General features: G+C 42.9%; 2 protein-coding genes across 7 annotated transcripts; both read right to left on the reverse strand.

Annotated features, from left to right (window-relative positions):
* Window positions 1–430: 430 nt before the first annotated feature.
* SS18L2 (SS18 like 2) lies at window positions 431–1859 on the reverse strand. The gene is made up of 3 exons (XM_054640618.2): window positions 1714–1859; window positions 1521–1597; window positions 431–983 (listed from the first exon to the last, which is right to left on the reverse strand). The coding sequence occupies exons 1-3, from the start codon at window positions 1780–1782 to the stop codon at window positions 896–898; spliced, it is 234 nt and encodes a 77-aa protein (XP_054496593.1). The 5' UTR covers window positions 1783–1859; the 3' UTR covers window positions 431–895.
* A 40-nt stretch (window positions 1860–1899) lies between these two features.
* Window positions 1900–21805, reverse strand: LSM14A (LSM14A mRNA processing body assembly factor). Of its 6 annotated transcripts, none has more exons than XM_054640611.2 (10): window positions 21436–21805; window positions 13748–13911; window positions 11546–11678; window positions 10517–10636; window positions 8635–8811; window positions 8252–8314; window positions 7483–7662; window positions 5854–6025; window positions 4788–5016; window positions 1900–3700 (listed from the first exon to the last, which is right to left on the reverse strand). In XM_054640611.2, exons 1-10 carry the CDS (start codon window positions 21554–21556, stop codon window positions 3623–3625), a joined length of 1437 nt encoding a protein of 478 aa, XP_054496586.1. In that variant the 5' UTR covers window positions 21557–21805; the 3' UTR covers window positions 1900–3622. The 6 variants fall into 6 exon arrangements, with proteins under 6 accessions (XP_054496586.1, XP_054496591.1, XP_054496585.1 ...); XM_054640616.2 differs by having other exon boundaries at window positions 1900–3704; window positions 21436–21804; XM_054640610.2 differs by having other exon boundaries at window positions 10517–10639; window positions 21436–21804.

A 21805-nucleotide genomic window follows, 5' to 3' on the forward strand; every position in this document is an offset into this window, starting at 1 on the left:
TAGGAATCAGAGTCAGTAACTTTGATGGTAGCAAGCCAAAACTTAAATCTGTCCCCCTCCCTGCTGTGACCAAGGCTATTAGGTTAGTGTGTGTTAACTGTGGCACTGGAATGCCTATGCAGGGGGTGCAAAACTTTCTTCCTTACTGGATAGGAGCACGCATGCATGCAGCTGGCCAGCAGTGCTGACAGTACCCAGGAAACACACGAACCCGTTCTGATTATGCAAGAATTGAATTGTTTACAGAGCATTTCAGGCACAGAGAAAAAGCCTTAATAAACTTGGGCAAAAGCTTGGTTTCTCCCTTAGACGTAATTTCTGAGTGGTGTGGCAATCCTACCAGTCCTAGGAAAGTTAACATTTCTGTTTGACTAAATCACGGAGCAGCTCTTTTGCTAATGTATTCTATTAATTCAGAATATACTGCAACTTACGAAGAACATATTTAGTTTATTTAGCACAATTGTTCTGATACAGGATACAAGAGTTTACTGCTTTTATAGATGGAACACATGCCCAACTTTGTCATGTTGGAGGTAGGAGTCACCTAGAGTAACATTTCCCTTGTCATTATAGAATCTGACTCATGAAATGGGCTCTGCTTCCCATAGTGCTGTCTTGACAACCAGGCTATTCCCAGAAGTACACTGAATTGAGTTTTTCAGAGGGAAAAAGGAATGTGATAATTATCATTCTTAAGCTGTGTTAGTTACAGTAACAGGGGAAAAGCTGGCCTAATACTACACTGAAAACTACATTCACATTTTAAATACAGAAGTACAGATCATTTTTTACCTGCTTTTTTCAAACCCACACCTTCTTGGTTTTCAAAGCAGGACTCTAAACTATTTCTACAGCCTCTGAAAGCAGCACTGCTCACATCCAGGTATTGCTGTCAGTCTACAGGCTTCTGCGTCCTGGGCGGGGTGGCATCAGCAATTGTAGCTAAATAAATGAGGTTCCTGTGCAGGATATGCTGGTACCTGTGAGAGGAGGAAACACAGGATCTGGGAGAGGTTCTTTTCTAGACAACTACCCATACTTGCACTCCTGTACTCTAATCAGTATTTGCAGTTAGGGAAAAAGAAAGCAAACTAGAATAATAAATCAGGGGAAAATTAGTGTTCTTCTCATTCTGAAGCCCGCTATAAGGCACCGAGCTGCACTCGGTAGCCGAGCATGTGCTACTGCCCAGCTTCGCTGGGAAGGAGGGCACTGAGCTGGCAGCCCGACAGCCGCAGAACGCAGCGGAGCGGGAGTTCAGAGCTGCCTGCCGGGCGGGTCTGAGCAGCCGCACCCTCCCCGCAGGGGCCGGAGGAGCAGAGCGGGCCCAGGAGCACTGGGCAAACACCCTGACCAAGGCGGCGGGGACCATCCGTGCTTTACACGTCTCTGCAAATGATTCTGGGGAAACCCCTTCGTGAGCCCAGCCGCGTTTTCCTCGTGGCGGCCGGAAAGCTCCAGGAGGAGCCCACAGCTGGCCCCCCGCGCTCCGCCCTGCCCACCCGTCGGTCACTCACTGCACGCAGTCGGTGGCGCGGCCCTTGTTCTGGTACTCCACGATGCACCGGATCAGCTGGTCGTTCTCCTCCAGCAGCTGCGGCACAGACACCGTCACCGCCCGCCCCGGCCGGCTCTGCCCCAGGCGGCCCGGAAGGGCTCGCTCTCGGCCCAACCCCGGCCCCGGCCCCGGCCCAGCCCCGTGTCGCTCACCCGCTGCAGCGTGTCCTGGTTCACCTCGGCCGCCCCGCGCAGCCGTTCGGGCACGAACGCCACGGACATGGCGGCTGCGGCTGAGGGGATCCCGGCCCCGCCCCCGGGCCGCGCACGCGCCGCCGCCGCCGCCGGGAGCGCCCGAGCCCCGCCCCGCCCGCCCCGCGCAACAAAGGAGCGCCGCCGTGCCGCTTGTACTGAACAGTTTATTCTGGTTTAAAATAAAAAAACAGAAAGCCTGGGCGGGCCGGCCGGGCCGACGCAGGGTTTATTTACCCCCGGCCGCGGCTCCCGGCCCGGGTATTTACAGCTGGAACACCTCAGACAGTAAAGAGTTATTGCAACAGGACAGCACTTGCCTCTACGGTCAAAAATCTCAACAGGTGTTCAGAATCGTGACTTGTGGATCCCAAAAGGCAGTTGTTAAACATGCAAAAACATTACTAAACAATATTATCTAACTTCTACGGCTGTCAAATACTTGACCTTAATAAGGAAACCAATTACAAAATACTTCCTTGTAGTGCTATACAAAAGTTATAAAATTAAGATTCTATCAACCACTTTTAAATATTCCAATTTTTCAACAGTGCAGTTTTTCACGTCTTTATCACCACTGAACATTCTGAAGTAAAAAAAAATAAATCAGCAAATTAGATCAAAGTGATGTAATCTTTGGATCCCTTTATTCCTGTGGCCTTCATATACATACACAGACACAAATGACCAGGTTTCTATTTCAGCATATCAGAAAGTTGCAACTAGTTATCCAGAATTGGCAAAAAGTCCGTACTGTCATTTGTGACTTCGTGGTCTTAGAACCAGAGTCTCAATGTCTCCAAGCTACGGTCTATCAAAATGCAAACAACTTCAAACACTAAGAATTCTTTAAATTGCTCATGTCTACAGGTATTACAACAAAGTTAACGTTTCAAGAATTGACAATGGAGACAGACTTTTATCCCAGGCATTCCAGGAGAATCACCAACTCGTGTGCCTGGTCCATTATTAAAAAAAGTTAATATTTCTCACTAAGTAAAATTAATTGCAAATCTTGACATATGAAAATTCCTTTTCTCCTTTTTTTTGAAAATATCTCCTTAACTTGGTCAAATCCTGTGATATACCAGAAACTACAAAATCAAATTCTTGCAAGAGCAGTGAAGCGTGTATCCAGTTTTGTGTAATGGAAGAACATTTTCAAAACTTCATTATAGTCCAAATATAAAATCAAACATTTAAGCTTGAAAAGCTGCTAAAGAAAAAGAAACCCAACTAATTCAGTGTTCTTCAGCATATCAACTTTCTGCAATAACAGTATGTTTACCGACTTAAAAATGTTTATTCTTTAAAAAATTAGTTGCTTTTTATACAGCTATACAAAGTTTGTAATGTTTCTTTGGCAATGGGATATAATGGAATTTTACAACTATATAAAAACTTTCCTTTGCCTAAGAAACAGTATTTACTGTGTGTACATATCTGACTGACAAAGCAAGTTTTCTACTGTCCAGCACCCTAGTTGATACAAGAACAACTACCTCAAAAGGGATTTTACAGGATTTCCAAAAAACAACCTTCGGTGGGTCAAAACACTCACAGTATCGACGGCCTTCTGCATACCATTGTCCTTACAACTTGAAGCAATTATCAAATACAGTTTAGTAATAAGAAAAATCCTTTCAGTGATGAAAAAATACTTAAAACTCCATCGAAGTACTGCTTATAATTAACTATACATAAGAAATTACTTATCCTTCTGTCTCAAATATATTTAATGCTTACTGTTTTCAAAGATGGCCATTTCTCAAAAGTAACTGCATTACACCCCTTTGAAATTAAATAGTTAAATCCCAGTGCTGGTGACAAGTATACAGCAAATTAACTTCATTCTTTGCAGAGATCAAAACTAATTCTCTGATTCAAGAAGATCTAGACGTTCACCTGGTTTGCAGCTTTCTCGTAGACTACGCAGCAACTTTGTTGTCTTTCTAGAGGGAACAAAAGCACAGCGTTAAAATTCATTTTGCAAAACAAACCCTACAAACTCATCAGGGCAACAGCCCTGGGGGCAGCTGTGCTGTGCTGGCCATTGCCCATGTCCTGCAGCAGAAAGGAGACCTCCAGAGGAGATCAGGCTGGTGAAAGCCCCTCAGGCTGGCACTGAGCAGGGCAGCTCATCACTCCCAATACCAAGCACAGCACAGATCCTCAGCCCCTACACCACCTCCTACTCAACTGGACAGCAGCAAAACTCTCGTTCAGAAATTCAAATTGCTGATCTTCAACCCCTCATTTCCATTCACATTCAGCTACCCAAAGTTTCTTTAAGTGATAGGATGAACTATTGAAAACTAATCAAGGAACAGCTGAGGGATGTTTCTCTCACCACAGAGAGAAATGTGCTGTGATGTAACCTCCCATTTTTTTCAATAAAAAATTAAAATTTCTATTAAAAAAATCAGATATTCTTGTTTGCAAAACTCTAACTGCTCATGCAATAAAGTAGCAGAAGTTGGTGTTCTGTCCCAGTCAAAACTCTAAAAGCCTAGTTTATCTGAACTTATCTGGATAGCTGTCTGATTCTAACCACTACACCAGTCTGTAAGATTTGTGCCAACTCATTCACAAAGAATTCCAAAGTTTGTTGCACAATGGAAGCAAGTTAAATTATTCCCTCTCATCCTTTATACTTTAAAATATAAATGATGAGAGGGAATAATTTAACTTGCTTAACATAAATATAAAACTTGGAAAAATGCTTGCAATTTTCATCTCTAACACTTGCATTCAATCTGTAGAACTTTTTTTCCCCTTCTTTTTCTTCTCCTCCCCAATACCAGCTATCAAATAGCTACTCGAGGGCATGTGACAGAAAGCAACCTTTACTTTTGGCTATTGATAGTAAAATGATGCCATGTGACTAAAATTTCCGCAGTAACGGCCTTTCAGAGAAGTAGCTCAGAGCCCCTGCACGGCAGTTCTAGCTCAACATCAATGTAGACTCAGGAGATGGCGAGCGCTCCTTTCCCAGAGCAGCGGGCTGGGGCAGAGGAACAAGAAGAGCACTTTACCCTATACTCGAAGTCGGCGAACTCCCGGCCTCCACGGCCCCCTCGGAATCCGCCGCGGAAGCCGCGGGGGGCGGGGAAGGTGCCCCTGGCGCCGCCCCGGCCCCGGCCCCCTCGGAAGCCGATGACGCCCCTGCCCCTGTAGCCGCCGCGGCCGCGGTTGGGGCGCAGGGGGATGCCGAAGGTCTCGGCGTTCAGCCGCCGCTCCTCGGCCCAGGTGGGTCGCCGCTCCCTGCAGCACAGAACCAACAGGGATTGCTGGGAACGCTCGGGAAGGGAGGGAGAGGTGCCCTCCGAGAGGGTGCAAAACCATCCATGGATCACACGGTAAAGCTGCACAGTATCCCTTCCACAAGAACCCAGGGGTGTGCCACAGTTCACTGGGCTCATCGAGAAGGAATATGGTGCAGAGTCATGAATTAGATATTAATTAACTCTAAGAGTTTGCCATATTGAAAAGCACACCCTGCATCCTCTGCAGGCAGTATCATTTGAAGCAAGAAGCAGGCTGCAGTTACAGATGTTATTTTATCTGGCTGTGATACAACCAGCAATGCCCCCTCCCACTCCTGCAAGTCAAAACAGGTCAGCAATCCACATCATCGTGTCTAATAAAAAGGCAGCAGCAAAAGATAAGCTTGAATTTGCCTGAAATGCTATCTGTCCATTTGAACAACACTACAGGCCGAGACAGTTATGTAATCTGCTTAGAAACCATTACCAAAGCAGGGTCATAATTGATTTAACTAAAGTGTTAATTTAGCAGCAAAGCAAAACAAACAACCCCCTCCACATCTTAGTAAATCTGGAAAGGAGATTCTAGAGCCTGTGCATTAAGTTCTTAAAGCATGGCCCTAAAACATTTTAAAATACCTTCCCATGACCATATTGCACTTGCCCACAAAGAAAGTTTGCACTTCTTATTCCTGTTTTATTTTTGCCAGCTGCATGTGGAAATAAGCTCTAATCACCTTTGGCTCAGAGTTGATTGCAGTGAGTAGCACTGACAGTAGTTCATGACATAAACATGCATTAAGCAGACTAACAAGCTTCTCCTTGCAGGCCATACCTATTGTCATCACAGGAAATGTTATCAAAGAAGGATTTGGTTTTGTCATAGTAGCAATTGGGTCCAAGTGGATCTTCCTCATCAGCATTCCCTTCGCTATTTTGGGTATCAACACCTGAGTCACCTTTGTCTTCTCCATTTACAGGCTTCTCTGGTTTCTCAAGTTTATCTTCTGGAAAATAAAAAGTAAACAGAAGCCTAAAAAAACCAGCCTAAAATAACTGTTAAGTTTTTCCCAGTCAGACAGGAACTATATTGCATGCTACAAAAATAATTTAATGTGGAAATCAAACAACTTAACATGTAAATTAGGATGTATTGCTGTCTGGAGGTTTCTATGCTTCCTGTGGGTTTAGTTACCAGAAAACCCTGCAGCAGAACAGATTTGACACCCATCTATTTTCTCCCCTCTTCAGCTACCTCCTTCCTGGCCTCAAGAGCCTCATTCAGTGAACCCTCCTAAAAGCCATCCCATGGTTTTGTTCATCCCCTTTGTCCTTCTCCTTTGCCTTGTGGTTTTACTGCCTCTCCTCTGAGAAGCAGGGCCAGCACTCTAACTTTGTGATGTATTTATTTCCTAATAATGCCTCAAGTTCAACTCACTGTTTTAATCAGTACTGAAAACAAAGCTGATAGTTCAACATCAACAGCTGTTGCTATCTTCAAATCTCATTCCTAAATGTCTACAGCTTAAATCTCACAATGCTGTGCATGAACTTCAGATAACCAGCTCAACCTTTCCACACCACACACAAGAACTACCACACTCCAAACATTTCTATAGCTACTTATGGTTAGCATTCCCTTTTCTCTTTATCATTCTGAAAAAACAGTATCAACAGCAAACCATCAACTGATTGAGAAATGATCCAGAAAAACAGGTGAGCACCACAGGACAGATCTTAAGGGACTCAACTGGTGCTTTTACTCTACATTGAAATCTGACCATTTATTTTCACCCCTTGTTTCCCAGCCTCTAGCCAATCATTCACTGAAACAGGGAACTCACTGTATTAACCTGCAACAATTTTGTCCAAAAATAGCAGCAGCAGTGTAACAAACAGGTGGCTGGTCACAAGAGAATGAGGTAATCAAAACAGAAGCCTGCTAGAAAACCAGTGCTGGCAGCGTGGTTTCTAACTACTCCTGTGCTCCTCTGGGAAAGGATAAAAGCAAGGCAATGCTAGAAACTTTCAAACAAACTCTCCTACGTACTACAATGAAGTTCTGATCCCAGACTCCTTTGCTTTTGGTCTATAATTGACATTATAATTTTGGTCTAATAATTGAAACCTAAAACATGGATTTTTTTTTTATTGCATCCTTTCCAGAATTTTAAAGTCATAAATGTTATTGGGACTTCTGGTTAAGTAATCTGCATTTTTAACAGACTTATTAGAACTTCACAGATTATATCTACTAGTTAAAATTCGTTAAAACCTCAGTGACCCAAGTATTTAATTAACATATGACTTTGGTTTACTTATTAATTGGTTTTTAAATTTATTTTTTAATGACTGCAAGCAAGACTTAATACTAAATGCCTTTTAAAAGTTGTTCTCCAAGGTAGGATCAAAACAGCAAGACACAGTTTTTCCATGCTCAAATCTAAAGCAAAAATTGTTTTACCTTTTAATTTAAGTTTATTATGAAACTCTCTATCAATTTCCTCCTTATTGAATTGTGCATTTGCACTTTCAAAGTCAAAGTCCTTCTCAAACTTCATTGGCCCATCCCTCCTGATACCAAATCTTCCTCGGCCCCCTCTGTGACCTCCGCGGCCTCTCCGTACTGCAGGTGCACCTGGAACTGAAAAGAGGGAAATTCTGTTGGGTTTTGCTTTGTGGATTGGCTTTTTCTGAGGATGGTGGAGGGTGTTTTGTGTTTTGGTTTGATTTCTAATTCCTGGGCTAACAGGCTGGGACTTCAGAAGTGCAAGAAGAGAATGCCTGTTGTTTGAAGTCCCATCAGAGCAGCTTGTAATTTGTAAATTCACTTACAGTAATGATGAAAGTGACACAGAAGGCATAACAACACTAAATTTGTGTGTTAAAGACTCTCTAGAAGTCATTAAAAGCTTTTGGAAAACAAGTTAAAATATTAGTGCCTTTTCAATCAAGTATATTTCTACAAAGGCTTTTATTTCATGCTATTATGTTTATAACTCTGTGATGTAAACATGTACTTGATTCATATTTTTGTTTAAATTGATTGCTTAGTATAAAACAAGAAAATATTTTTCTCTTTAATGTTGACTTCATTTGCTTGTATTTCTCTGGCTCAATGCAAAGTTGTTACCCTCTCAAAGCAAAATGTGAAAGAATTTATGTATTTTAGCAAATTTAAAAAAAGTATTGGTCTGAAAGCAATGATAGCTATTTCTCAAAACATGATTTACCAATTTGTCGTTTGTTTTCATTTCTGAGTTCATTTTCTGATCTTGAAACCTTGTGTGCTTCAGCTAAAGTTGGAAATAAAAACATGATTTGTTTATCCAATTAGGTATTTTTGATCATACTTTTGTATATATAGTTCCGATTTTTAAAAAAATCCAAACCTATAAATGTAAATCACATATTTAAATCATAAAAGAAAAAAAAGTAATTTAGAATATATGCTTAAATTTAAAAAGAAATATGTATCTAATGCAGGTCTCTGCTGGCCAGCCTACCAGTAGCAGACAGCAGGAAAATTCCTATTAAAATTTCTATTAACCCTTTAAAGGAGCACTTTGTATGTGTATGGAAGGAATGAAGCTGGATGAAAAGTGTCCAAAGCTACCTCGTCTGTGCTCTTGGCTCTCTAGGGATTTTTGGCTTGCAGACACCAAAGGTCTGGTTTGTACAGGACTCCTCCTCCCAACTGGTGCTGGAGTGGGCAGGTGGGCTGAAGCTGTTTGTACAGCTTGTTCCATGGTGGGGCTCCTTCTCAAATGGTCCATCTGAGGGCTTGAACGACCTGGGGGAAACAAAACCAAACCAAACCCCACAGGGTTATCTCTCATCTACAGAGGTGACTTACTGGAGTTACTGCTCTCAGCCAATCTAGGCTGACAGGTTTACCTGCCTTAGCAGTTAAGGCAGCTGTGTCCAAAAAAAAATAAATTCTGCACCATCAGATCTACTAATTCAGAATAAAGGATGTTTAGGAATACCCCTTCCCTTAGGCAATAATGAAACAATAGGTAGGACACCCAACCCCTACCAACCTATTCCTGATGTACATTTAGCTGTGGAATCAAACTTTGGCATTGATTGGAGGTAAAAATGCTCCTTCTGCCCTCCTGGGATGCCAGGTGGGAAGGGGCTGCCCAAAGGCAGCTGTGATGCAGTCAGGCACTGCTGCAGGATCCCTGCCCACACAAGGACAGTGCCATGGGCTGGGCTCAGAGCAGGGAAGGAGCTGGAGGAGCTGCCCCACACTGCCCTGCTCACACAGGGGCTGCAGGCAGAAGCACCCTCAGCATGGAGCCACTGACCCAGCCAGACAAGCTTACAACATCAAATTGGTACATTTAATCATTAGAATAATTAGAATTAGACTCAAGTCCCAGTAAGGGAGAGAACAAGGCTCTATCTGTCTCATTACAAACCAAAAGGAAAAGAAACAATAAACCAAACCCATGAAGAAAACAATAAATCCAACCATACCACACTTGCAATTGAAAAATATTTCTAAAAGCAAACACTCAGAGCAAAGCACAGGAAATGTTGTGGCAGAATGTATGTTCAGCATGTCCACAAATGGGGCAGGCTTGAACTGCAGAAAACCAAACTTCTGTTTCAACAGAGAAATGCTCAGCATACTTTTGCCCCTTGCATTCATCCAACAAAGTAGAACCTATTTTTGGCAAAATTTTAGAAACACTCCTAACGGGTATACAAACCTCAGCTGGAATTTTGGGGAAATAAACTTTGCTGTAAGTGTTTTGCCTTTTAATATGATTGCATAATTTAAAAACAGCATTAGAAATATATCTTGGCACACACTTTGACAGCAAGGAAGAGTGGAAGAGCAGGAAATAATGGGGTTTGGGTTTTCAAGGAGCAATGTTAACAACATCTGCATGAAGGTAAGGGTGAAGGTGTTCAATGTTCAGTTTCCTTTTTCTTTGCCATTCAAATATCATCCAGAATCTCATTTTTTCCAATATTACATAAACTATCTGTACAGTTCCTGTTAATATTAAGCTGATTTAAAAGCCATGTCACCACCTCTTAATCAGGTCTGCTGTTAGTATCATCATGTAACTATGCATGAACAGAAGAACTACAGTTAGGAATAAAGATTTTAAAATTTTAAGCTGAAGGACTTTCCATTTCACTCAGTATGAAGTATCTGCAGTTCTGCCATGTTATTAACAAAACTAAATTCTGAATTTCCACAAGTATCTGTTTGCTGACACTATTTCACTTAATTAAGCCCAGCTTCTCAGTACAGGTGCTTTAAGGGTAACAATAAATGTGTTACTGCCTGCAGCACTGCAGGATGTAGAGAAGACACATTTAAAGAGCAAACCAAAGGCTCTCAGTGTCTCCTGGGTTTAATACCAAGTGCTTTCATGAGAAAATTCAGCTGTTTGGTTGGCATTTCTGGCAACCACCAAAATCACATGGACACAACTTGTCAAAAAAGAAATTGAAGTCACTAAAGAAGACTTTACCTTGAGACATCTGCGTTTTTAGTGATCTTGCATCTGTTGTAAATGCAGAACCAACTGCAGTGCTTTGGGACATGCTAGCACTGCCTGAAGAGTCTGTTCCAAAAGATGTTAAAGAGCCTCCTGCTTTGAAAGAAATAATATAGTTGTAAAATCTGGTTTAGACTTTTTTTAAACTAGCACTAAATGATTAGTGAAGCTTTCTTAAGCTCCACTAAGTTATTCTAGACTACATGTAAGTCTGCCCTTCCCATGCACTTTTAGTTTAATCTAACAGATGTATGCACATAGGCTGCTAAGACTAATATCTCAATTTTTCAATCTAAAATGGAAAACAAAAGAGCACTTCTAACTTCACCACCACAAGCATTAACAAAACAGTCATCTTATGGAGCCATCCATGTTATTGGTATACATTTCCACTTAAGATCCTTTCAGCAAAAGTATGACTGTTAATTGATATCAAATTATGGCCAATTCTACAGCCATTCTTTTGCATGGCTAACATTTCAGGAGTAGCACTGCTGCCAGAACAGTTATGAGACTCTAAGTTCCTTTGAGAAAAGCTAAACTGTGAAATAAACTCTCAGGGAAGAAGGAAAGTTGGTTGTGAGTCTCAGAGAGAACGTGCAGTCTACAGGAGCACCTAGCCCTTGCAGCTCACAAATACTTCCAGCATCTATTTCCCAGCCAGCCAACACCTCAGGAACAGCTGGGGGATTGCACTGCCACGTGGTGGCTGAATAATCCCAATCCTTAGTTAAGGCACACAGCACGTGGTGAACCCAGCAGCTATAGGGCCTCTCTGGAGGGGCTGCCTCTACCCCTTGTGAAATACCACGAATGCTGGTCCCTCTGAGATAGGTGTTCAGTTCTCAACCATAATTATTTTAAGATGCAGACTACAAAGACCTCTCTACTTTCAAGCTAAACTGCAGCTGGAAGGCTTTGATGAAACTCTAGGCAGTGGCTGCTGTCTGTGCACCCAGGGAGCCTCAGTGGCAGGAAAGCCCAGAAGCAAAGTGAACCTACCAACTCCCACGGCGCCGAACTGCTGGCCCACCAGCGGGCTGGGGCTGAACTGGCTGTACGCAGGCATCCTGCCAAAGGGACCGTAGGAGCCCACGGACTGGAATGAGGACGTGGTCGAGGATCCTAGTGAGGACTAAAGGCAGAACACACCACACACTAGCAAAAATCCATATTTACACCAAAATTAGGAAATAGTTCTGTGAGGCAAGACATGGAGAAACTCTAATAAAAACATTTTCACAAGTATGTACAGCTTACAGACATGTGGAAACAGTAACACAAAATTTTGCCATCTTTTCCCTATAACCTCAGACACTCTCTTGTCCAACACACACATATAAACTTTGTTGGCAAATTTAGGAAGTGTCCTGTCTTTTTCCTTGAAGTTTCAAACCCCACAGGTACAATAAGACACCCAAGCATACTGGAGGAGGCTGGGGTTATCACTGTTATTGGGGTTCACAGTAATGCAACTTCACCACTCTTGACTACAACTGACAGAGGGACTTGCACCAAATTTAATAAAAGTCAGTGGAGAAATGCAAGGGCACATCATAAGGAAGTTCACAAGAATTTTATCCTATAGAATAGATAAAGCAGAAGAATTTTATTACATGGGATTATCGACCTTCATTTGAAGCAAGAGATATCCTCTTGCTCTCAGGGATGACTTTTAAGATACTCCATAAATACAACCAAAAAGCCAACAAATTCCTGAGAAAACTATTTATCAGTCTGTTTAGTAAAAATGACAGATGAATCAAATCTGAAGGCTTCAAGTTGTAAGCTGCTTTCCCCTCAGAAACCAAGTATTCACTATTCAAACAACTGCCTTGCAGTATGAAGCCTGTTTGAAAACATAGCTAGGTGAAACACTTTAAAGTCACAGTTAGCAAAAAATGTTGAACATTAAAACAAAAATAAAACTAACAAGCAAAAAAAAAAGCCACTAATTATCTGGAGATATTTCATCATCTACTCCATTTGATCTATACCAAGTCTGATCTTCCCAAGAACTATGTGTCCTAAGCCAAGTCCCTTTCAAAAAAGGCATGAAGACCTACAAAACATCATTAGTTGCTTTTGAAAAGACAGCAGCTTTGGTATGTAGTGCAGTGTGCTAGAGTTAGATTTCAACCCTCATTTTCACAGTTAAAGACTGACAGGAGAAGATCCTTCCAGAGCTCTTTCCACTGGGTTGTGAACGTTCCAGTGACAAACACTGTCGGCTCTGTCTGTCTGTCTGTGCCCTGACACGGGCAGGGTGGTTCTTGGGTGGACACGTTTCTAAGGATGAGTCTGGACTCTTCAGCTTTTCCATCTTCAGATTGTTTATTATTTCTTATCTACAGAATTTTCTGTCTGCCCAGCAGAGGTCTGACCTGCAAGGCAGCCACAGGCACTCTCTGACCACCCACGGGGCGGTCATGTCTCTTTATACTAAAATCTACGTACATGATATTTACCTTTATTTTCCAATACAATTACACTCTTCCTTGACAGCAAGGAAGAGTGGAAGAGCAGGAAATAATGGGGTTTGGGTTTTTAAGGAGCAATGTTAACAACATCTGCATGAAGGTAAGGGTGAAGGTGTTCAATGCTCAGTTTCCTTTTTCTTTGCCATTCAAATATCATCCAGAATCTCATTTTTCCAATATTATATAAACTATCCATACAGTTCCTGTTAATATTAAGCTGATTTAAAAGTCATGTCACCACCTCTTAATCAGGTCTGCTGTTAGTATCATCATGTAACTATGCATGAACAGAAGAACTACAGTTAGGAATAAATACATGTTGGCAAGTGCACCTTCACCATAAACCAATCCCCAAGTGCCAACATCACCACAGGAGATGGAGGACAAGAAGAAGAAAGAAGAAGGACGAGACACGCCCTGATCCCTCCATCTTGTCTCCATAACCCCCTGTACCAAAAACCTTAAAGTCTGTATCTCACCCTCTAAATGTGTCCCTTTTACACCCTTCACTCTAAAGTGATTCTCATGTCCTCAAACTCCTGTCACTTCTGTGGATGGATCAAAATCAAGCCACCAAGCACTCTTGGCAACGTTCCAGGATTTCCGAGACCCCCAAGGGTTCTCCTGGCATCTCTGGACATCGGGAACGATGTGCTGAGATCCCACAAAACACCTGAACTTTCAAACTCTCAGCACAAGGATTTCCCCCTCTGCTGTGACTCACCTGGACAATGGCAGGGTCCTGGGGCAAGGAGCACTGAGGTTTGGGTGGCTCACACACAGTCAGGTCCTTGATGTCACTGCCACGGAATATGATGTACTCGAAGACCTCATCGCGGGGCGGGATGGGTCTGTCCGTCGGTCTGTCCTCCGTACCAAAGGAGCGAACTGCAGATTGGCAAGGGAGACAGAGAGTGAAACATCCCGTGTTCAACAAAAGGCTTTAAATATACTGCAGAGACCAACAGCTTCAAATGAAAGGGATAAAATTTCATTGAGAAAAAGCCTTTATTGAATAGGCATCATATTCTTTATCAACTCTCCTCAGACAAACGTGTGATTGAAGCTAAAACATCTGAGTCAAAACCCAAGCCAAAAGACTGAGACATCACTCATGCTATTAATTACATTGAATATTTCAAATGTTTGGTGAGGGGAAGGGGAAGCAGCAAGGCAGGTTTTTTTGGCTGTTAAGTCAATCCTATGAATCAAGAAATAAATGAGTTTACATACTTCATATTCTGCCTTTGAAAAACAGGAAAAATATGCTAATACTACTAAAATCTGGAATATTAAGAATTATCAAATGTGAATTCCTCAAGAGATCCAAAATTTAACAAAAGAACAAGAATTCTGTGGGATGTATATACAATTTTCCCTAAGCAAAATGCATTCTTCTTGCTGGTGTAAGGTTCATATGATGTCATATGATCTCTGCCAAATTAAGCAAGCTCACTGGGGCATAACCATCTTCCTAGTGTGCACTACAGCAAGACATGAAATTCCTTGTATGAATTCCAGCAGCTTTCTGAGTGCACAGCAATGAAGCAATGAAGCTCTTCCTTTTGCACCACGTGTAATCACCAGCACTGTACATGGACACCATCACTTTGCTGTCACTGCCCTCTCAGAAACTTTTCCCCAGCCTTAGACTGCCAGCCCTGGGTGAGTATCAAATGAAACAAACAAATAACTGAAGAAGAGAATTGTCTCTGAGGGTTAGTTGTGTAAGCAAAAACTAAACAATGGACTGAAACCAGAGAGGGGAAAAAACAAACCCCCAAAATCATGACAGTCCCATTCAGTCACAATCTCATTAACTTGTAGCAGCTTAACAATCCCTCATGACTGCTTTTGCTCCAGCCTTCTAGAAAGTGTTTGTTTGCTTTGCAAGGTACAGGTTATGCTGAGAAAAAAAAAAATTTGTATTTTGCTTTAATTTAGCAGAATTAGATTTCCCTCCATTTTCAGATGCATCAACATTTTGGAGACATCATTAGGCACTTATTTGCAGCCATAGAACCATTAGTCTTTTCTTTTCAAGAAAAGCAGAGTCTCCTGTAGAGATGTATAAAGTGATACTGAGTCATTTCTCAGGCTGCACCAGCCATCTTCCATCACTGTTGCTTCTTGTGATACTGCATAAACAGAGCTTAACATCAGGTATTCAAATCTTTTTAAGAAGCATAATTCAGGGGTAAAGAGATCATGCCCACACTACAAAGAAAAACATCATTAAGTAGTTACAATGACTTTGTTCATGTATCATCAGTGAGCTGACTTGCATGATCTTTTCAGTTTCTGTGCATCTGAAAGTCTGCTCTGAATGCAGAGTGTGAGCACTGTAAAAAGGCACACACTGCTCAGTTCATGGCAGTCCTTGTCAGAAAAGGAATCTGGCTTCTTCTCCTTTACAGAAAAAAGTGTCTGGAGCTTAAGAATTCACAGAAATGAACTCAAAGTAATGCACAGAGGCTTAAATAACATTATCAGTGGGTCATGTGCATTCCTGGGTCAGTTCATCCCATTGCTTTTTATTCACCAAGCTTTTCTATTTCACTATCCTGACCATGATCTACCCTCACTTTCTGGCCATCTGATACCCTATTTATCAGCTAACTAATAAATTCTCTTGGACTTCCTTTCCATCATTTGACCTGCTGCCTTGGTAAGTAAAACCAAAGTTGATTTTGTACTGCTTCACACTGAAATGGTTTCTCTAGTAGCCATTTTGTCCACAAAAGTGCACAAAAATGGCCAGAGTGTGATCAGTTAGTTACCAAAGGATTTTCCTTTCTAGCTAAAGTGAAGAAACCACTCTACAGAAACACCACAGAGAAAGGGTGCTAAGTTGGAGGGTTGGACCTTGCCTTTACATGGAAATAAAAATCTGATGAACTGTGGAAGAAATATGTTTGGAAAGTACTTCTCTTAAGGCAGAGCTACACTACACAGGTAAGTATTTCAATATTAATACCAATGTCCATGACACATACAGGAACAGTTCTAACACCCTTTAGAACTGTTATTTCAGTTACATAACAATTACCTTTCTCCATCCTAAACCAATTAAAAAAGGGAACCACCAGACTTTCATCTACTGACATGCTGAAAGGAGTAAAGGGATTTCAGTTATGTTAAAAAATGTCTTTTTCCACACCATGAAATCACCATAACATCAAAAGGAAGTCTTTCAGTGCCAAAATTTAGAATTCATCTTTAAGAGATTGAAGTGTCTATGCAGCTAACTGAAGACCCTGATAGGGTTGCCAATGGTTTATCAATAAAATACATCAAATGCTATGCTCAATATTGCTACTAAAAGTTTGACTCTTCCTTTGCTTCTCCCCTGCCCCAAATCAAACTGGTTTGATCACAGCCTTCTGCAAAATATAAACCCCATTTCATCCAATGAAGATGTGCTCTGCTGGAGAGGGGTAAGCAAACTCCCCTGATTTGCAGCTCAGACTCGCTCTCTCCCCACAAGCAACCAAAATAAGCACTCCAAGTGCAGCTTCCTTTGAAAACAGGAACCAGAACTGTGTGTGTGGTGATCTTAAGAAGGGCAGCCTGAGGAGCCCACCCCAGTCAGGTCCTTCAGAGTAGTGTTAAGGAGTTCAAAGTTACTTTTTGTGTATTGCAAAGGCATACCTACCTGTACAGTTTGTATTTTCCTCGCTTAGATTAGGATCTAACACAATCTGAGCTCATTAGAGTAAGAAGTCTAATATTAGAAGTGGCCAGAATAGCAGGATTTTACAAAGAAATAGCTTTTCCCATGTTTTCTCATACTCAGAAATACTCAGTTGCCAGAGTATCAAAAGCACAAGGTACTGGAGCAGCAGCAGCAGGCTTAGAGCCCTGTCCAGCTCTGACTCTTGGGGAATTTCCTCAGACTATCTCCTTCCTCCAGAACAAGGTGCAGTAGTTCATATATAGCAAAATACTGAAGAGGGAGAGGAGATTAAAATAAGCACAAAAAGATTGTCTTGTGAAAGACAATCTTACAACTGCAGGAAATTTAATTAATTTTACCTTGTCTACTCCAGGATTGTTTTTTCTGTTATTTTTGAAAGAGCTAAAGTGGCTTAAGGACTTGCAAACAAAAGGACAAGCAGTACACATTAAAAGCAAACTTATTTTTTGTCAGTGTAAATATACACAAGTCAGTAGCTAGCTAAAATAACTCTCTTGAGCCTATTAATCTATATACTTGTGCCCAAGTGAGCAAAGTTTTGTACAGATTTTGACTGTGATATTACAGTATATTTTAATGTATATTACCATATTATACTACTGTAGCATTCAATGGCCACACTGCAACTTCCCCAGTCATTAGTCAGTATAGCTATTACTTGTTGATTAACACAGGCAATCTGAGCAGAAGTGAAGGCATTGGCTCTGCCCCCACAAGGTGGATTCCTGCAAGGATTCAGGCTGTGCACAGCAGTGCCTCTCTCCTCTCCCCAGGAGCAAACACACACACAGAGGCACCAGGAGGAGCACGGCCGCTGAAAGGACAGCACCACAGGTGAACATTGCAGTCATTGCAGCTGCCTCCTCTCCCTCCAGTGCAGCCGTGCTCTGCTGCCTGCACACAGCAGCTCCTTCCCCAGACAATGACCTCAGCCTGCATTCCCTCGCTCGCAGGGAGATGGAGCAGGCTTTGACAAGAGGAATTTTTCTGCTGTGACATACTGTGCCCAAGTTTGGTTTGGCACACAGGCCCTAACCTTCAAGACATGCAAGGAGCATGTTACTTAACTGACTAAAAAATACACTCCTAAAAACTGATAGAAATGTAACCCTTCCTTTTCCTGCTCCCACCCCTGAATAAGCTCAAGCTCAGGATTTCAACTTTCCTGTCTGCATTTCTGAGTCTTTCACCTGCATTAACTCTGTAGAAGTCTGAAAGGGAAGTTTTCCTTTGGATGGGTCATTATACCATGGACAACACTATCACAGATGGTTGAACATTCCAGAAGTTGAACTACTTCTTAAAATTACCAAAAGCTGTTTCATTAGTATCTATCAATTATCATGGTCCCAACTGCAACTCTCAGTGGTGCAGGAGTTGCTAAGTGAGAACTGATGCATTATAGCAGAGACAATATATAATTCTGGTTCTTATACTCACATACCTAAGGATTTCCTGCTGTTGAAGGAACAAAGCTTTTTCTGACACAATATGGTTGTTCTTACACAGCATTAAAAATAACTCTCTCTATATCAGTGCCTTGACATAGAAAAGCATTATGTATAACTGATATGAAAGATCACATCTCCTTGTCAGTGCCACAACATTTAAGATCAAGCACTGTTAGAATTCTGTAAATGCTCCAGGCAGGGCAGCAATCATTTTCCAGCAAGAAAACTAACCATAGCTTGCAAACTCCTCTTAAATTGCTTGGGCTTAATGATGTTTTAAAAATTAATAACCGATTTTTAAAAAACTAAGTGTTAACTAGAACCATGAACTAGAAGGACATTTCCAGTTATTTTGAGGCTTGACAATAGGAGTGAGTGGGTTTTGGTTCCAGACACTGTCTCTGAAAAGCTGCTGATCCAAAGAGAACATATGCACCAATAACATTTGGGAACCTCAAATGTCTGCACAGCTTGCAGTGTTTGGGATGCACTGTGGATGGGGTTTCCCCTGTTATTTAAATAACACTTACACACTCTGTGAGAGGATGCATCACTTCACCTTGTCAGACTCCAGCTTAGGTTAAAAATGCTATGCTCAATATTTTATAGTTCCTCTCCTTCTCTAGCTGTGAGATAGAGGCCACAAGTTTAGCTCAGTGAACAGATCCCCAGGATGTAAACAAAATGCTGATTAGAGAACAAGAGCAGATTGCCCCTGGTAAGGAAGGACTACAGCCTGTGCTGGCAACCCCAAAAACTCATTTCTGTCTGAAACCTCGACAATTTGGGACAATTGAAGGCATGCCATGAACACAACTTCATGAGATTAATCTCTGACTGCTTCAGCCCACACAAATCCTACAGTTGGGCAAATCTGTAGTTATTCAGGAACAGACTCTAGCTCTGCTTTTGCACTTGATGTCACCATTTCAGAACCTCAGTTAGAATATGAATAATGCTAAGGTGCCCTGTATTCAATTCAGGGAATAGTCATGTCACACACACCTCACAGCTCAGCAACTGAAAGCATCAAATCTTTTGGGGGTTTATGTTGTGTCTCTCTCTGGCAAAAAGAAAAGACATTTGTGGTCAAGATTCACAGTAAACAGTTCTAGTCTGACTTCTGGACTCAGCACAAGAAGAAGAGGTAACTATCAGCTGATCAACATATTTACAGCTAGAGTACAAGTTCTGCTTCTTTCCCAAACAGAGCTGGCCAATAACTGAGCACTCCTGCCCCCCTCCATACACACTGTCACATACATTCAGTGGCTGAGCCTGCAGAAAGCTGAATTCTCTGGAGTGGAGCATTCTGCTGATGAGCACAGAGAATGCTCCACACTCTAACACGGTGTTAGCAGCTCCACATTCATCTCGAGATTTTTGGTTCCAGGTGGCCTAGAAATACTGGTTTATTCTCTTCTGAATCATAACACTATTACAAAATACACATTCTTCAGCTAACTCAGCCAAGTTTTATTCAAGTAAATTCAGTGGTTTAGATTTACATTTCTGATGAGAGCTAGGAGAAGTAGATCAGACTTGTAACTGTAGTTTGATCTATCTTAAATATGCACACTTTGGCAGATACACCACAACATGACTTAACCACTCTAGAGAAGTCATGAAAAATTGCCTTGGTCAGCACTAAATCAGTCTAATTTTGGACAAGACTATCACAAGGTCCTCAAGGATAGGATTCTTTTTCTATGTGCTTTTGTACAAACCTTAACAATCACAGCATGCGACTGGAATTTCTGAACATTTATTTTTAATCACAATATCCAGCTTTTACTTGTATAAACCAAAACCAGCTGTCCTTTCAAAGTAGATAATGCAACTCCAGCCAGGCAATTTAACCTAAAGGCAGCTTTAGAAATAAGCAAAAATCACACAGTGAAAGCTAACTCTGCCCCAAAAGCGAAATGTGCAAGCCCGGGACCAAACCCACCGTAAGGTGTTTGAAAGCCCACGCATCGCAATTTACAAAACAAAGTAACTTATTTCTTAAACAATAACGGGGGGAGGTGTTGCTTGCGAGGAGGGAAGGCCTTAAAGTGACACAGCGCACAAACAGAAATTACCACAAAGGGCAGCGAGAGCGAACACACTCGCGGTATGCACCAGCACCAGCGCAGCTGTGCAGAACGGAGCGGACCGGCGCTGAGCCTCTGCTATGGGCCACGAACCGAGCTCTGGAACCCTCTCTGTCCCAAATATTTCATTTACAAGCACTCAGTTTTCCTCTTCCCTAATGGCTGCATGGACTTTCTGCTTTTACATATGAATTTAGATTACTTAGCAAGACTTCACAGATGCAAGAAGTGTAAAGGAAAAAAATGCTGAGTGTTGCAGAATCTATTATAAAGAGGTTATTAAAAGTTCTGACTTAATGTTTTACCTTGAGAATTAATTACCATGCATGAGAAACACTGAAGTCCTTCGGACGCCCAGTTTCAAAAATTCTCTTTTTTGGCCCCAACTCTCTTCTCAGTAAACCTGACTTTCTAACTTTCTTATACATTCACAAAGATCTCTTCTCTTTCTCGATATAAAAATGTGTGTTTGTATATATATATATATATATATATATATATATATATATATATATATTGTGGCCGATAACATTCTCGTGCCATTTCGGACTACACTGTGCCATACACCTCCAAAATTAACAGCTTACGTTCAGCTTTTGTCGGTAATCCAGCACTCAGGATTCCCTTCAGACCCGAGCTGTCTGCCGTCCTAAGATGCAGAGCAACCCAGTCACACACGGCCCTATACCCTGTAGGTCTGGAATTCTTAGCCATGCAAAGAAAACCTCCTTCTAGCCTCCCCCTCTTACTCCTTTTCACGCACTAGCTCCGGACCGCTTTCACCGCCACGGGTTTCATACTCGCACTCTACTGGGAACAGCTCCGAGCAGCCCCCGGCACGGAGCCGCTGCCGGCTCCTCTCGCCGAGGGTCCCTTCCCGGAGCGGGGGGAACGGGGGAGCGGGGCCTCGCAGCGCCGCCGCTCTCACGCCAGACCCTCTCTCGCCTCCACCTCCCCCGCGGGACGAGGCGGGCTCTGACCGAGCTCCGCCGGGCCCCCGCAGGCCGAGCCCGCCCGCCGGGCCCCCCCAGCGCCCGGCCAGCGCCGCGGCTCCGGCTCCTGGGCCGATCCCGGTGCCGCGGCCTCGATCCCGTCCCGCGGCCGCGCTCCCCGAGCGCCCCTCCCCGAGCGCCGCCGGGCCCGCTCCTCCGGCCGGCCGCGTCCTTACCCTTGGCCAGCGCCACCGTGGAGTTCTCGGTGTCGATGGTGTACAGGATCCCCTCATAGCGGATCTCAGCCTTGGAGATGAGGCTGATCTTGCTCCCGATGTAGGGCGTCCCCCCACTCATGGCGCTGCTTCTCGGTCAGGGACACCCCTTCGCCGCTGCCGAGGGCTCCTTAAGCTAGGCACAAGTAGCCAAGCAACCCCGCCCCTGAGTCGTAGTAGACGCTGTCCTCCCGTCGCTCCGAGCCGCCGCTCTCCACACAGCGGAACCCCCGGCACAGCCCTCAGCGGAGCGCTCAGCACGGCCCGCGCCCCGCGGCTCCCAACATGGCCGCCGCCTTCATCTTCCCTCACAGCGCCCCCCCCCGCCCGG

This window comes from Agelaius phoeniceus, chromosome 12 (genome assembly GCF_051311805.1).
Source record: "Agelaius phoeniceus isolate bAgePho1 chromosome 12, bAgePho1.hap1, whole genome shotgun sequence".
Lineage (NCBI taxonomy): Eukaryota > Metazoa > Chordata > Aves > Passeriformes > Icteridae > Agelaius > Agelaius phoeniceus.

Coding starts and splice junctions, on each gene's coding strand:
- SS18L2 (XM_054640618.2), bottom strand. CDS start 1,782: ATGTCCGTGGCGTTCGTGCCCGAACGGCTGCGCGGGGCGGCCGAGGTG. Junction 1,598..1,713: donor ACCAGGACACGCTGCAGCGG/GTGAGCGACACG, acceptor TCTGTGCCGCAG/CTGCTGGAGGAGAACGACCA. Junction 984..1,520: donor CGCGCCACCGACTGCGTGCA/GTGAGTGACCGA, acceptor CTCCTCTCACAG/GTACCAGCATATCCTGCACA.
- LSM14A (XM_054640610.2), bottom strand. CDS start 21,556: ATGAGTGGGGGGACGCCCTACATCGGGAGCAAGATCAGCCTCATCTCC. Junction 10,640..11,545: donor GTTCGGCGCCGTGGGAGTTG/GTAGGTTCACTT, acceptor TTTCTTTCAAAG/CAGGAGGCTCTTTAACATCT. Junction 3,701..4,787: donor TCGCCGACTTCGAGTATAGG/GTAAAGTGCTCT, acceptor CCCTCTAGAAAG/ACAACAAAGTTGCTGCGTAG.